Source organism: Microcaecilia unicolor, chromosome 1 (genome assembly GCF_901765095.1).
Source record: "Microcaecilia unicolor chromosome 1, aMicUni1.1, whole genome shotgun sequence".
Taxonomy (NCBI): Eukaryota; Metazoa; Chordata; class Amphibia; order Gymnophiona; family Siphonopidae; genus Microcaecilia; species Microcaecilia unicolor.
This window is the reverse complement of record NC_044031.1, coordinates 723,965,111-723,978,085: the sequence shown is the minus strand read 5'-3', so window position 1 is coordinate 723,978,085 and position 12,975 is coordinate 723,965,111. Positions and strand designations below refer to the sequence as shown.

At 43.3% G+C, this 12,975-nt stretch overlaps 1 protein-coding gene across 2 annotated transcripts in view; it reads right to left on the bottom strand.

The window, feature by feature from the left end:
* Positions 1-12,251, bottom strand: part of GATM (glycine amidinotransferase) — a 67,284-nt gene extending 55,033 nt beyond the window's left edge. The window contains exons 1-2 of one of the 2 annotated variants that reach the window (XM_030189603.1): positions 12,203-12,251; positions 8,429-8,638 (exon numbers count right to left, since the gene is read on the bottom strand). In XM_030189603.1, coding sequence (XP_030045463.1) covers positions 8,429-8,638; positions 12,203-12,205 — 213 coding nt within the window. In that variant the 5' untranslated portion in view covers positions 12,206-12,251. Of the gene's footprint in view, positions 1-8,428; positions 8,639-10,691; positions 10,850-12,202 lie in introns of those variants that run through there. The other variant, XM_030189602.1, reaches the window with a different exon arrangement.
* Positions 12,252-12,975: the final 724 nt, after the last annotated feature.

Below are 12,975 nucleotides of genomic sequence, written 5' to 3'. Positions count from 1 at the left end.
TGATTTGCACAAACAACCACGGTTGCACTATATAGAACCCAGGGGATAACTACTAATTGATGGCTATTAGCATCAATTAATACTGGTAGTTAATGCCAATTAGCTGATACTTATTATATTACATTATGCATGCAACTGACACTATGCTATAACTTGATGCACATCTATGCCCATGAAGGGTAAAACTGTGCATGCAAGTTTATAGAATCAAGGGTTAATGTGCCCTTGTGAATTGAACTTCAGCCTAACCTCTGGCATGAATGAGTTTTAAATGTAACACACTGTGGAGATGCTGTAGTGTGAAAAACAAAAATAATACTAACAATAACAATCCTAACAATACAAATCCTCATTGTGGGTATCATGAAGATCAGGGCGGTTTGCGCGCACACACATCCTACAGGCTATTCCGTATGCCATGTAATTACAATCCCAGCACTCAGCTCAACTTTATATTTGCTCTTTTGAATATATAAAGTTAAGGTTTTTTTTGTTACATTTGTACCCTGTGCTTCCCCACTCATGGTAGGCTCAATGCGGCTTACATATTGTATACAGGTACTTATTTGTACCTGGGGCAATGGAGGGTTAAGTGACTTGCCCAGAGTCACAAGGAGCTGCCTGTGCCTGAAGTGAGAATTAAACTCAGTTCCCCAGGACTAAAGTCCACCACCCTAACCACTACGCCACTCCTCCACTCATATATGTATATATATAAAGTTAAGTTGAGTGCTGAGATTGAAATTATCTTCGGTCAATGATAACCGCCGCTTGAAATCTACTCCAATTGCATATAAGGTGATTTCTCTCATTTTAGCATAATCTAAAGTGTTTCAGCATGTGCTGCTTACAAGTTCTGTCATAGTATATGTGCTGTAAAAATATAACACACGCTATAAAAGAAATGAACACAAATCTTGATATAAATGGGGAAACAAAATGAAAACCAAGTTTTTTTTCAAAAGCATACTCCTGTAGAATTGGTTAGCCCTGTCTTACAGTATCACCTCAGAATTAGAAACCTCTGATGCACTTCACCCAAACACAAGCAAACAGCTCAGTGAAGACAGAGGTGACAAGAGGATGCACAACAACACTGCTCCCCTTTTTCACATCACTCCAGAGGGAGCCTACATGGTACGTATTCTATAAAGGAAAGAAGGTGCTTACTTTCCTTTGTAGAACACTAGCGTAACAGGTGAAATATGCATCATAGAGCTGGTTTAAGTGTTCATGGCTAAATGTTACGTTTTATGTTCATTTGGAATTCGATATGGAGGAGTGGCCTAGTGGTTAGGGTGGTGGAGGAACTGAGTTCAATTCCCACTTCAGGCACAGGCAGCTCCTTGTGACTCTGGGCAAGTCACTTAACCCTCTATTGCCCCATGTAAGCTGCATTGAGCCTGCCATGAGTGGGAAAGCACAGGGTACAAATGTAACAAAACAAACAAGCAAAAAAAATATATATATATCTACTGCTTTCGCTAACAAAAGGTCAGAGTGGTGAACAATAAAAGTAAAACCAAAATAGAAATGGAAAGGAATTCCATTTAAAAAATAGGAAAGAACATACAAACCACACATCTAAATTTTAAAAAATCAAATCAAGTTAAGGTTAAAAGTAGTTATGCCATTTCTCTAGAGCCTGTGCGAGCTGTTCAGTATGCCAGGTTACTCTGCGATGAAGGTTGAATGCCAACCGGAAATAATGAGGCTTTAACAGAGACTTAAATGTTACAAGTACACATGCAACTTACAATATTCCAGAAGTTATCCCCGGGATTCTATATAGGGAGCCATAATTTCCGCATGGAAATCAAAGCGTATTCTACAACAATGCGCATAACTCAATTAACTAGCTAATCAACACTGTTAATTGGATGTTAAGAGCACAACTTGCTAAGGTCCCTGTTTACAAAGCCGTGCTGTAGGTGCACTAACATTTTTAGTGCATGCTAAAAATTAGCATGCACTAATACTAGAGACACCCATAGGAATATACGGGTCTCTCTAGCATTAGTGTGTGCTAATTTTTAGTGCACGCTAAAAACGCTAGCGTGCCTTAGTACACAGGGCCCTAAGTGTATTCTGTAACATGGTACACCTAAATTCAAAGGGGAAAGGGGGCGGGGCATGAACGTTGCTAAAATCTATGCATGTTGTTATAGAATACACCTGCACTGAACCTAATTTAGACGCATAGGCGCCGACTCCGTGGGTGCTCGAGCACCCCCCAATATTTTGGGACCCATCACCGAACCAGATTGCATCAGAAGTTCCAACCACAGCCCAACCTGCCTGTTCTCTTCTCGCCAAACAGGCCTCCTTTCCTTCCTGCCGCCCAGCGTTTATTTATTTATTACATTTGTACCCCGCGCTTTCCCGCTCATCGCAGGCTCAATGCGGCTTACATAGTAACAAGAGAATACAATCTATAGTATCAAAATCAACAAAGGAAGTATGTGATAGGACAAATAAACAAGGAGTAAATGGGATAAGAGGTATGAGTGAAAGGACAGGATAGGTAAGGAGGTGGAGCGATAAAGGAGAAGTTGAGGAAGAGCATGGAGGGTAAGAAGGTTGGTAGGAGATAATATATGAGTCATTGTTATTAATGATTAGATGAACTGGTAAGTAGATGGGTTGCTTATGTTTGCTTATGGTAGGTCAAGTCGTTCAGGTAAACCTATTTGAATAGATGGGTTTTCAATAGTTTCCTGTCTTTCTTCTATGTTTGTGCAGTGCTGCGTACGCCTTGTAGCGCTATAGAAATGCTAAATAGTAGTAGTAGTAGTAGTTCCTAAAGGGAAGATATTCACTAATTGACCGAATGTATCTGGGTAGAGCATTCCAAAGTTGGGATCCCAGGTAGGGGAAGTTAGATGCTTGGTAGGTTTTGTATCTTAGTCCTTTGCAATTGGGAAGGTGCAGGTTAAGGTATCATCGTGAAGATGTAGACATGTTTCTGGTCAGAAGGTTTAATAGATTGACCATGTAACTTGGTGATACTCCATAGATGATCTTGTGGATTAGTGTGATGGCCTTAAAGTTGACTCGTTCTCTAATAGGGAGCCAATGAAGTTTCATACGGAGGGGTGTTACACTTTCGAATCTAGGTTTCCCATAAATAAGTCTAGCTGCCGTGTTCTGGGTAGTTTGAAGTTTTTTCATGATTTGGGCCTTACATCCAATGACGATACTATTACTGTAATCAGCGTGGGTGAGTACTGTGGATTGTACCAAGTTGCGGAAGGTATTCAAGGGGAGATAAAGTTTCACATGTTTCAACATCCACATCATGTTGAACATTTTCTTTGTGATGGATGTTGCGTGGTCTTTAAGGGATAGGTATTTATCCAATTTATTTTTCTTACATTTGTACCCCGCGCTTTCCCACTCATAGCAGGTTCAATGCAGCTTACACATTATATACAGGTACTTATTTGTACCTGGGGCAATGGAGGGTTAAGTGACTTGCCCAGAGTCACAAGGAGCTGCCTGTACCTGCAGTGGGAATCAAACCCAGTTCCCCAAGACCAAAGTCCACCACTCTAACCACTAGGCCACTCCTCCACTCCAAGGACTTTCAGGTTGTTGGATATAGGAATTGTGACATCAGGAGTGGTGAGAGTAGTTGGATGGAATGTGTAGTATTGGGAAGAGAGGATTAGGAATTGAGTTTTGTCTTTATTCAGTTTCATTTTGAAAGCGCTGGCCCAAGAAGTTAGGATATTCATACCATTGGTTATTTTGTCGGACATTTCTGCCAGGTTAGACTTGAAGGGAATAAGTTTAAAACTTATTTTACCTCAAGTTGCGGTGGCAGTGAAAGCAGCAGGCTCGCCTCCAGTCTTCTCTTCCCTCTCAGTGTCCCGTCCTCCTCTGATGTAATTTCCTGTTTACGCGAGGGCGGGACACTGAGAGGAAAGGGAAGTCTGGAGGCGAGCCTGCTGCTTTCACTGCCACTGTGATTTGAGGTATAATAAATTTTAAACGCTGGGTGGTAGGAAGGAAAGGAGGGCTGTTGTGGGAGAAGAGGATGGGCAGGTCAGGCTGGGGTTGGAACTGGAACTTGGGGGCTGAAAAGGAGGGGGAGCAGGTGGGGTTTGGGGCGAGTCACTGGACATGGATGGGAGGGGAGGGCAGAGGAGTATCACTGGACATGGATGGGAGGGGAGAGAGGAGAAATCACTGGACATGGATGGGAGGGGAGGGCAGAGGAGAATTGCTGGATATGGATAGGAAGGGAGGGGAGGGGAGAGAGGAGAAATCACTGGACATGGAGGGGAGGGCAGGGGAGAGTGGAGAATTGCTGGATATGGATGGATGGAGGGGAGGGGAGGGCAGGGTAGAGAGGAGACTTGCCTAGACATGGATGGATGGAGGGGAGGGCAGGAGAAATGCTGGACATGGATGGAGGAGAGGGAAGACAGGAAGGAGCTGCACATGGAGGGGAGAGAGGAGAAATTCTGGACATGGATGGAGGGAAGGGAAGACAGAGGAAGGAGATGCACATGGATGGAGGGGTGGGGAGAGAGGAGAAATGCTGGACATGGAGTGGAGGAAAAACAGAGGAAGGAGATGCACATGGATGGAGGGGAGGGGAGAGGAGAAATGCTGAACATGGATGGAAGGGAGGGAAGACAGAGAAAGTGAGATGAACATGGATGGAGGGGCGGAGAAAGAGGAGAAATGCTGGACAGGGATGGTGGGGGATAGAGGAAAACTGATGGACAAGGATGGAGGAGAGGGAAGAGAGAGGAATGAGATGTATATGGATGGAGGGGAGGGAAGAAAGAGGAAGGAGATGCATACTGCCGTAGATAAGGGAAAAGAGGAGAAAAACTACACATGGATGGAGAAAATAAGCAAAAGCTGGATCCACTCTATACCTTCTGCAGTCAAGTCCGTGGAGGACCCAGCTTTTACCTATGGATGTAGGGCAAGAAATGAAGAAGAAAGGAGGAAAGTAAAGAAATAAATGGAAAGGAAGCCCTGGAAACGGAGTTAAGAGAACAGATAGAGAGCAGCAGAATCAGAGACTGGGACCAACATGATCAGAAAAACAAAGTCACCAGACAACTAAGGTAGAAAAATTCATTTTATTTTCATTTTAGTGTTTGGAATATGCCCAATTTGAGAATTGACATCTGCTGTCTTATTTTGCAGTGTATAGCAATGTGTTTCTTTCTGTTTTTCTGGTATTGTGCTGCATGCTGAGTCTAGCTTCTTAGGATTTCTGGTTCATTTTTGAAGAATTTGAAGAGGGGCTATCTCTGTTCTGAAGTGTGACTGCAAGGCCAAGTGTCTAAATAGGGATTTGAGATTTTGAAAACATATTGTTTCAGGTTTGGCAAGACTGTCGGTGTTGGCATGAGTTGTCCAGTGCTTCCCTGAGTGGGACTACGGCTCTTTGCTTTTGAGTATTCAGGAACACTTGGTGGAGCAAGGCATCTTTGCCTCGCAGTGCCACTTCTTTTATAATGCTCTTTTGCTCATCAAGAAATTGATTCTGTCCAGAAGATTCACCACCACTACATGTAGCTATGGTTTGTCAATATGAGAGAAATGGCCTGTTTTGAACTTAGGATCTATTAGCCCAGCATTCCCACTATCTCCCACAGCTGATGATAAGTAATGCTGTGGCGCAAGTTTTTACACTAGTACCCTGCAACTACTTAGACAATTGACTCATTTTGCACACCATTCATTTTCGATTTGGTATTGCTCTGTTGTTATTGTTTTATCTGACTGTTGCAATAAAATATATTTAATAAATAACAAAAGAAAGGTGAATGTAATCTAAGATTATATCTTTTTTGGTGGTGGCAGGTGGCGGGAGAATATTGGGTTGCGTTCATTCAACACCCCCCAAATCATTTTGAAAAGTTGGCTCCTATGTTTAGATGTCGGGATTTATGAAAATGTAAAACATGGGGTAAATGGCCACAACTACATTTTGGTCACGTGGAGAGGCGCTCGGCATTACTCTATATACCGTGTGGAAATTTAAGCCTATTCTATAAAATTTAGGTGTACTTTACAGAATACTCCTAGGCATATTTTTTTTCTATGCGGTATTTTCAGGCGCCATATATAGAACCTAGCCCTATGGGTGTAAGTGTGAGTCCTGTCCAGGCTCCACCTCTGTGTATGCCTAGCTAAAAAATACACACTATCCTGCTTATTTTCGAAGGAGAAGGGCAGCCATCTTCCGACACAAATCGGGAGATGGCTGGCCTTCTCCTAAAGCCGGCCTAATCGGTATAATCGAAAGCCGATTTTGGCCAGCTTCAACTGCTTTCCGTCGCAGGGCCGGCCAAAGTTCAAGGGAGCATGTCGGCAGTGTACCAAAGGTGGGACGGGGGCGTGCTTAATAGATGGCCGTCCTCGGCCGATAATGGAAAAAAAAAGGCTGGCCCTGATGAGCATTTGGCCGACTTTACTTGGTCCCTTTTTGTTCACGACCAAGCCTTGAAAAGGTGCCCAAACTGACCAAATGACCACCGGAGGGAATCGGGGATCACCTCCCCTTACTCCACCAGTGGTCACCAACCCCCTCCCACCCAAAAAAAATTAAAAATCATTTTTTTGCCAGCCTTTATACCAGCCTCAAATGTCATACCCAGCTCCCTGACAGCACTGTGCAGATCCCTGGAGCAGTTTTTAGTGGGTACTGCATTGCACTTCAGGCAGGCAGACCCAGGTCCATCCTCCCCCCCTACCTGTTACACTTGTGGTGGTAAATGGGAGCCCTTCAAAACCCACCCGAAACCCACTGTACCCACATCTAGGTGCCCCCCCCCCATTACCCTTTAAGGGCTATGGTAGTGTTGTACAGTTGTGGGTAGTGGGTTTTGGGGGCTCAGCACACAAGGTAAGGGAGCTATGCACCTGGGGGCAATTTGTGAATTAGTTTCCATTATCGGCAAAAACCAATGTCGGCCATCTCTAAGGGCGGCCCAAATGTTGAGATTTAGCCAGCGCCGACCATATTATCGAAGCAAAAGATGGCCGCCCATCTTGTTTCGATAATACGGTCAGGTACGCCGCTTTACGGGGCCGTCATTATAGATGGCCGTCCTTATAGATGGGCACCCCCGTTCGATTATGCCCCTCCACGTAAGATATACTCATATTTACAGAATAGTGCTTAGGATGAATATTGGCATTTATAATATATATGTGCATACATATGGCAGTGGTCTAGTCATTTATGCACATAATCAGCGGTGAATTCTATACGTGGTGCCTAAGAAATCGGTGCAAAAAACAATCCACTTAAGTGCTATTCTATAAGCCATGGCTAAAGTTAGGTGTGGTTTACAGAATAGTGTTTAAGTGCGGGGATTGCACGCAAATTTAGGCATGTCCCTTTGCATTAACAAAAATGTGGTGCAAATGCCCGTGTCTAAATTTACACGCAGAACCCCCTCCCCCTTATTCTATAATTGCGGGCATAACTGGAATCCACATCCACTATCCGACCTGAAATGGCCATGCCCCTCCCATTTCTGTGCACACCTTTTCGGGATATGCGTAAAATTTAGGCACAGATCACACACCTAAATTTACGCATATACATGTTAATTGATTTCAATTAGCGCCAATAATTGCTTGTTAAAAAGCCAATTGTTGGTGCTAACTGGCTCATTGTTCAATTAAATAGTGTGTGCAATTTGGGTAAGCACCCAACTTTGTACACGCAATTTTCAGCACTTTTTATAGAATTAGGGGATCAATACATGAATATTAACACTCACTTTATAGAATTATTTACTTATTTATTTGGATTTATCACATTTTTGAGAAATTCACTCATGGACATACTAAGGGTCCTTTTGCTAAACTGTGACAAAAACTGGCCTTCACATGCCCTTATGTGGGTCTTTTTTGCACGTTAAGGCCACTTTTTGCTGTGATTTTCCAAATTAAAGGCCATGTGTTAATGTTGCCATTAACAAAAATTGCCATTTTGAGCCCTTACTGACACCACATACTTTGCAGGCAGTAAGAAGGGCTCATGCGCTAATCGGTTAGCGTGCGATAATGTAGTTGTACGAACTGATTAGTGCAGACATGCCCAATCTGCGCCCCAAACAGCCCCTGCAGTGAAAAAAACCTAAATTTTATTTTTTTAGTGCATCGGTAGCGTGTGCAAATACCCAGTGTACCTGAATGTAACTCACCTGGAGCTACTACTGAAAAAGGTGTGAGCAAAATCCAAGAGAAATTAAAAAATAAATAAATAAATGCCACAAGTACCGCAGGACGTCTCAGCGTGCCCCGAAGTACGCCATTTTAAGCTGCAGTAGGCACGTATTAGTGCTTACCATAGCTTAAAGCAGTAATAAAGCTTCAAATACAACTAGCATCGTAATTACCTCCCCAATGGCATCATCAGAAGAAAATGGCAATGTATATTTACCTTAACCTCCACAGAGAAAGGTGGAACATAGGCATTTTCAGCTCTCCCTACAATCACTTCCTCCAGTGGGTCCCATTCGTTGTATGAGCAGACAGGGTGGTCCTTGGTAACAGGATCAGTAACTTCAGCAAAACAGATTTTCGTAGAAGCTGCCGCTGCCTGGGTGCTTTGGAAAGTTCGCTGCACCCATCCTGTGAACCCTTTGGCCAACTAATGGGAAAAAAATGAAATGCACCATCATCTACTACAGAAAAACGGCAGTGCTGCATACTTCTAAGATGCTGACGTTTCAAAAGGGTTTGAGAAAAGAATTGTGCTCAACTAAGCATCTTTTGCGCTAAGAACTAATACTACTATAAATCATTTCTATAGCGCTACCAGTCGTACGCAGAGCTTCACAATTGAACATGAAGAAAAGACAGTCCCTGCTCAAAAGAGCTTAAATAATGATTTCTCTTTTAAAAACTTACAGACATAGGAGCCAACTTTTCAAAATTATTGGGGGTGCTAAGCCCAATGGAAATAACCCCTCCCTGGACACTTACAAGGAATGTTCTCAATATTGGGGGTGCTCAAGCACCCACAGCACCCACAGAGTCGGCTCCAATGCTTACAGATGTATGACATGCTGGATTTTATCCTATTATTCTGCCACGTTGAGTAATGCTGAATGAGCCCGAGTGCAAAAAAATTGTTTCAGTAGGCGGAAGGTCAGATGGGGTCATTAAGACTGTACGAATGCAGATAACATGTGCCATAAAATCTCCTCTGCATACAAAGCTATTTGCCTATTTGGCTTTTTTTTTTGTGCTGACCTTTCTGCTACTAAAAAGACTTAAACGATACTTGTGGTATTAACTGAAAGCTCCTGCAAAGTCGGAAAGGAGATAGAAAGCCCACTCTGCACAGTAGTAATAACTTTACCCAGGAGGACTGGCATAAAGATATTATTCAACCTTTGGTGCCCCTTGATAATGCCTGAGTCGTAGCCATGGGCGCACAGTATTCTTTAGACTGATATGGTATGTTTTAATGCTGGCCAGCCTGTAGAGGTGTGTTCCCTCTCTGCGACATTATCTAAAATGCTTTTACATTGCACTTTTGCACAGAACAGATGCTGCTCTCTGGCAGCTGAGTAGACTGACTCATGCTTCACTGCACGTACCAGGATACATGAGTTATCAATAGAAATCAAACAAAATAAAACATGGAAAAGAAAATAAGATGATACCTTTTTTATTGGACATAATACATTTCTTGATTAGCTTTCGAAGGTTGCCCTTCTTCGTCAGATCGGAAATAAGCAAATGTGGTAGCAGATAGTATATATAAAAGCATTACTTTGGGAAACCGAGCCAAGCCCCTCATTCATTCCTCCGGCATTTTAGTTAGTTAGCTCTTTCCAGGGTAGCATCTAGGGGCCTTGAGGAGCTTTGAGTGGCCGTGTTAGTGCTTGAAGGGATCGTGTTTGCTCTTGTAAATCCCAGATCTATTATGTTAGATACTAAAGTGCACTACTTGAAAGATTGCAGCACCAGCGAGCCACATACCTTCGGAAACCTGAATGCTTTTACACTGTAAACAAACTGGCGGTGGATTCACCTCTGGGGTGAAATCAAATATGCCTTTGCTTTATTGACAAGGAACTGCTTTCTTACTGTGAGCAGAGTTTTTTCAAGGGGGCAGTAAGCACATAGCTAAGTCTGGTTGCCTATGAAGCGGTCTGGGGTCCCAGAGATAAATTTTCTCTCAAATCTAGAAGGAAGAAGCTGGTCTAAGAATTAGTGGGGCTGGCAATGCAACAAGCAGGAGCTGAGGGCTTCTCCAAAAAGTGTCCAAAAGACCCTGCTAGTCCCACTTGAGGCAGTGGTGGAAGTACTAGGAGGAGGGGGCACGTTCTGTTGCTTGATATAAGGTATAGTTTTTAGCGTCTTTCAGCTATCGTTTATTTGCTATAAGGTAAGCAGATGAGGGCATCCTAATTCAGGTGCTTTTTGCATGCTGACATGTTTGCACAGCTGTGGTGGATATTTCTTACCTATTTCAAAGGAAAATAGTAAGCAACAGGAATTCTGGCAAAAGACATTTCTTTCCTGAATGTAATGACTTTTTGCTGCCTCCACATGATTTTCAGAGAAGTGACACCCAAAACGTTGGAAGGCAAGGGTACAGCGCAGCAGGCTAGTCCCATTGGGCTCTAGAAATACTCAGTTTCAAAAGAAAGCGAGTCAATATAAAAGCAGAGAAAGCTGGAGATACAAACCATGGATCCAATGTAATGAACTGCTTCAGCTCCCCGGCTACCTCCTCTCACACACCTCACCCGCAGCATGTTGCTCAGATGCTCTTGGGGAAGGAATGTTTCCTGTAGCTGCTTTGCAGAGCTCACAGCCCTTGTCACTGACTAGACTAGAAAGTGGTAAACCAGTCCATGGGAAGAAGGAGCTTTATATATGCTCTCCAGCCTTTGCCATTGGTTGCTGCAGTGAACAGGTGGTGACAGAGGCAGAGCTAAAGGTCACAAATTCCCAGATTAGAAAGTATCCCCTCCAAGAAATACAACACTTTTTTTCCTTTTTAGATGCAGACTCTCAGTCAGTGGGCGCCCGGTCTGCATTATAGGCTGCAGAGTGAATCTCTTAGATGAATAGAAATCTCTGAGAAACCAGTTTGTGAACTTAACAGACTTCACAGCGTGTTATATACAATTTTGTCCATATTTCTCATCCAATTTGCATTCCTTGCTTTTTTATTTTTATTTTTTAATTTTGCTATTTATTTATTGATTGGGATTTATTAACTGCCTTTATGAAGAGATTCACCCAAGGAACAGCATAACAATAGTAAAATGTCCGAGTATAAACATCAAACATATAAACGGCAAGTGACCCGACTCACCTGCAAATGCGCATTAGAGACTTCCCTCTCCGTCCCGCTATTGCGTCAAGACGTGATGATGTCAGAGGGCGGAACAGAGAGGGAAATGGAGTCGGAGTCACTGTTGGACGCTGCCACCTGGAAACGAACATCGCGCACAGCAATCCCCCCCATCCCCGCCGCCGCTCCCACCCTCCTCCGCATCGGGCCCCCTGCACTGACCTGTCAGCGCCTCTCACCTCCGTGTGAAAGCGCTGCAGGCAGCAGCAGATCGCTTGACGGCTAGTAAATACAATAAGGGGTCCTTTTACCAAGCTGCGGGAGAAAGGACCCTGTGCTAGTGGTGGAGGATGTTTTTCCTGCGCGCCAGGGTCCTTTTTACTGCAGCAGGTTAAAAAAAATCCCAGACACACATGGCCATGCGGTAAGAGAACTCTTACAGTGTGGCAATGCGGCAGGGAGCCCCTTAGCGCCACCCATTGAGGTGGCGATAAGGGCTCCCTTGCTAACCCGGTGGTAACTGGGCAGCACGATGCCCGATTATCAGTGGGTTATCGCAGTGCAAGCCATTTCCAGGGGTTTTCTTTTTCCCTCCCGGAAATGGCGTGTGCTTGGAGTGGGACTACCGCCAGTGGCCGCGTTGGGCCAGCGGTAGTCCCGGAAGACTCTGTAAAAGGGCCCCTACATGAGATAAAATTGAAAACAGCAAATTGAAACCTAGTAATAGGACTACCATGAAACAGGATCAAAAATATACACATTTAACAGCACTGAAATTCAGATAATAGAGATATAATACTATGTCTGCATAATACTAATGAAACATCTAATAAGCACACATTAGAACATTCAAATAACATAGATATGATGCTAATGCTTTTCTACAATACAGCTTACCATATCGCTGAAAGGCCAAGTGCAGATATATAGATGGGGACGAGATGGATAGTACAGAGTCAGTTGGAATAAGTAGATATAAGGAACTGACCTAAATTACAGTGTGTGTAGCAAGCTAGTCCAGGAGTAGAATGAGTGTATAGTCAGTCAACCAATGTATCAAAAGCTTGGGAGAAGAGCCAGACTTTCACGTGCTTCCTGAAGTAGAGGTAGTCTTGAGTTATACGTAGCTCCTCTGGGAGTAAATTCCCATATTTACTCTTTATTTATTTATTCTTTGCCTTTCAAATTTTCTCTAAAGGGTTGATCTGCTTTAGTTTCTGTGGCACTTAAGATTTTCATGGGCCTTGTTCTTATTATACAGCTTTACCCTTCAGTCTGCCAATTGTTCACACCCACCACTGCTTGATTGCTGGATCTTCCATTGTACCGTGCAAGCTGAGTCTAAAGGTTATGGGCTATCTTGTACTATGACCACAATATCGCTGGTTCATAATGCTAAGAAAAGAATGTGAACATTCTTGTGTTTTAATAATCCCCCAAATGAAACAATATCTCTGCAGTGATCACAACTCAGCCAGGATTTCTTTTTTAAACCTTGCGTTAATCTGCTCACTTTGCTGTCAAAGGAGCCTTATTACCAAACAGTGGTAAAAAGTCATCTTAGCACACCGTTACACGGGTCATTCCTATGTGCTAAGGCCATTTGTCCCAAAGGGATAAAATGGCCAATTTTCAGATTTTTTTTCAATAACAGCCAAGCATTAATTTTC